Source organism: Nanorana parkeri, unplaced genomic scaffold (assembly GCF_000935625.1).
Source record: "Nanorana parkeri isolate BGI_ZX_2015 unplaced genomic scaffold, ASM93562v1 scaffold1592, whole genome shotgun sequence".
NCBI lineage: Eukaryota > Metazoa > Chordata > Amphibia > Anura > Dicroglossidae > Nanorana > Nanorana parkeri.
The window spans coordinates 323325-326286 of NW_017307860.1; the positions used below are offsets into that span (position 1 = coordinate 323325).

General features: G+C 47.8%; 1 protein-coding gene across 1 annotated transcript in view; it reads right to left on the bottom strand.

The window, feature by feature from the left end:
* ABLIM1 (actin binding LIM protein 1) overlaps window positions 1-518 on the bottom strand; it is a 60284-nt gene extending 59766 nt beyond the window's left edge. The window contains exon 1 of the mRNA XM_018570761.1: window positions 427-518. Within this exon, the coding sequence (XP_018426263.1) occupies window positions 427-460 (34 nt within the window). The 5' untranslated portion in view covers window positions 461-518. The remainder of the gene's footprint in view (window positions 1-426) is intronic.
* Window positions 519-2962: the final 2444 nt, after the last annotated feature.

The following is a 2962-nucleotide window of genomic DNA, read 5'->3' on the forward strand; positions in this document are numbered from 1 at the left end:
GGGGGGGGTGAAGGAAGGAAGCAAGGTGGCCAAGGAAGAAAAGGAGGGAGTGGAGGAAGGAAGGGAAGGAAGGAAGGGAGAAGGTAAAGGAGAGGAAGACAAATGGAAGGAAGGGTAAAAAACTTATTTTGATCTGTGCTGTGTGTAATCGCCTGTTATGTTTTATTTTAAACATCTGCTATCCCCGCCATACTAGCTGAAATTTAAAAGCAGGCTTATCTAGGGGGGCAGCACTGGCTGCTGAAATGTGAGATGAGTCAGAAGGCTCCTCCTGCAGATAATAACAGTAAGTCATGAAGTAGAACTGACTGCTCTTAGCTCCGGAGTTGCCCAGACGAGGCTGGTGTGTGAGAAGGAACAATCTGCTGGCTGTGTATTAGGGGTGGGCTCAGGTAAATGGTGATGGGTGGACAGGTGTAGCCTCACCTTGCAGGTACATTTCCTCTCCTTCGGTGAACATCTGGTGGCATCTGCTGCATCGCGCACAGCTCGGGTGATAGTGCTTGTCTCCAGCCTGCGGACACAAATACAGAGACGGGGCTCAGTGCATGTCATACCGGAACCCCAACCAGAACACAGCCAGAGGATTCCGGACTTCATCGTCTGGACTTTGTAAAGCTGAATTTCAGAGACATAATATTCCCGGACAAAGCAGAGGAAACAAGTGACAGTGACATCTGGTAACAAAGGGGTTAAAGGTTCAGTCCATCCGAAACCCGTCACGTCTCTTATAGATGAATGCGGGAACACTGAAATCTCCCAATGGGGTCCTATAGTAGAGTTCAGCCAAAATGTTCTATTCCTCAGTTTCGGGAGAGTAGGGAGGAGTGGGGACCCCAATTAGGTTTTCTTTTGCTGTCTGTCTGCCGTTGGAAGGATTTTCCCTTCACTTCCTGTTCCAAAAAGACAACAGGAAGTGAGAGGAAATCTCTCTAAAGAAGGGGAACTTCCCTCTTCGATAGAACAGGTGTCCCCATTGGAAGGTTTCCCCTCTGTAACTGTTCTGGTGACAACTTTAAAATGTTGGATCCCCCAGAAGTCGCACTCCTCCCAATGTATAACCGGGGCGTTGTGGTGAGTGGGCGGAGCTGGGAACTCAGAAGCAGATTTCCCACTGCCGGGTTCTCCAAGAACTGCCGGGTTCTTACATTTTGGATGGACTGAACGGTATAAAGTCTCCAACATTAAACTGACGTTTCCCCTTTAACATAGACTCTGTGTAGGTGGTGGGGCCCCATAGCACAAACATTAATGGGGCCCCCTGTTTGTCTCATCTGCAAAGGCAATTTCCAAGTGATAAATGACTTCCTGAACTGAAAGTAATTGTATAGACGTCCCCACACCGTGTACATTGATTGTATTTATATGTATGTGGAATGTACTAGAAGCAGAAATCAGTGTAACTGGCCGGCTCGGGGCCCCATAGCGGTCACATGGTGTGCAATCTGACATCAGAGACAGCTTAAGGTGGCATCAAAGCTCAGCCCACCTCTCGCAGTCCTTCCTGTGTATGGGGAGCCTCAGATACGGGGCAGCAGAGGCCGGGAACAGGCAGAACATATTAGAAGGTGACAACAGATGTGATTTTAGTAAATATGAACCGTCTGGCATGTTTCATGTTCAGGATCTGATGACGGGAGGGCGGAGGGGGGCTCTGAAATCTCACTTTGTTATTGCAGACCGCACCTTCCATGTGAGGAACGAGCCGACTACCCTGAGAACACATTGACATCCATGGTGACGGATACAGTGCAGGTCACCGCGGGTGATGATCCAAGATGGAGGAGAACTCTAGAACTTTACATTCAGTGTATTGAGGGACCGTGACACCGGATCTATACACAGCCCTATGAAGGGGCCATTTTCATTGAGTTTTGTCCTTGATCACATGACATCACACTGTCAGCATTCACTGTATTGGCTTTGGGTGATCACATGACATCACACTGTCAGCTTTCACTGTATTGGCTCTGGGTGATCACATGACATCACACTGCCAGCTTTCACAATATTGGCACTGGGTGATCACATCACACTGTAAGCTTTCACTGTATTGGCTCTGGGTGATCACATGACATCACACTGCCAGCTTTCACTATATTGGCTTTGGGTGATCACATGACATCATACTATCAGCTTTCATTATATTGGCTCTGAGTGATCACATGACATCACACTGCCAGCTTTCACTATATTGGCTCTGGGTGATCACATGACATCACACTATCAGCTTTCACTATATTGGCTTTGGGTGATCACATAACATCATACTATCAGCTTTCATTTTATTGGCTCTGGGTGATCACATGACATCACACTGCCAGCTTTCACTATATTGGCTCTGGGTGATCACATGACATCACACTGTCAGCTTTCACTGTATTGGCTCTGGATGGTCACATGACATCACCACACTGCCAGCTTTCACTATATTGGCTCTGGGTGATCACATGACATTAGGGCTGCAACAACTAATCGACATACCGTATTTTTCGCTCCATAAGACGCACTTTTTTCCCCCCAAAAGGAGGGGGAAATGTGCCTGCGTCTTATGGAGCGAATCCCAGCGCCGGGCGAGTAGTAGGAGCCACTGCTCGTTTAATACAAGTGATCTAACGAGATCACTCGTATTAAAACCGAGCAGCGGCGATGATCGAGATAACCATAGAGCAGACGAAGAATAGACGTTCTTCGCCTGCTCTGTGTCATCACTGAGACCGTGGCTCTGTAATCACAGCGCCACCTGTCTCAGCGGTCACTAACTGCAGCTTCTGTCACAGCTTCTGTCATAGAAGCTGTGACAGAAGCTACAGTCTCGAGTGCTCCATAAGGCGCGCCGGACCTCCCTGCGTCCTATGGTCCGGTGCGTCTTATGGACCGCAAAATAGGTAATCGATTATAATCGATTATTGAAAAAGTTGTCAACTTTTTCAATAATCGATTAATCGGCTTCCGATCAGTT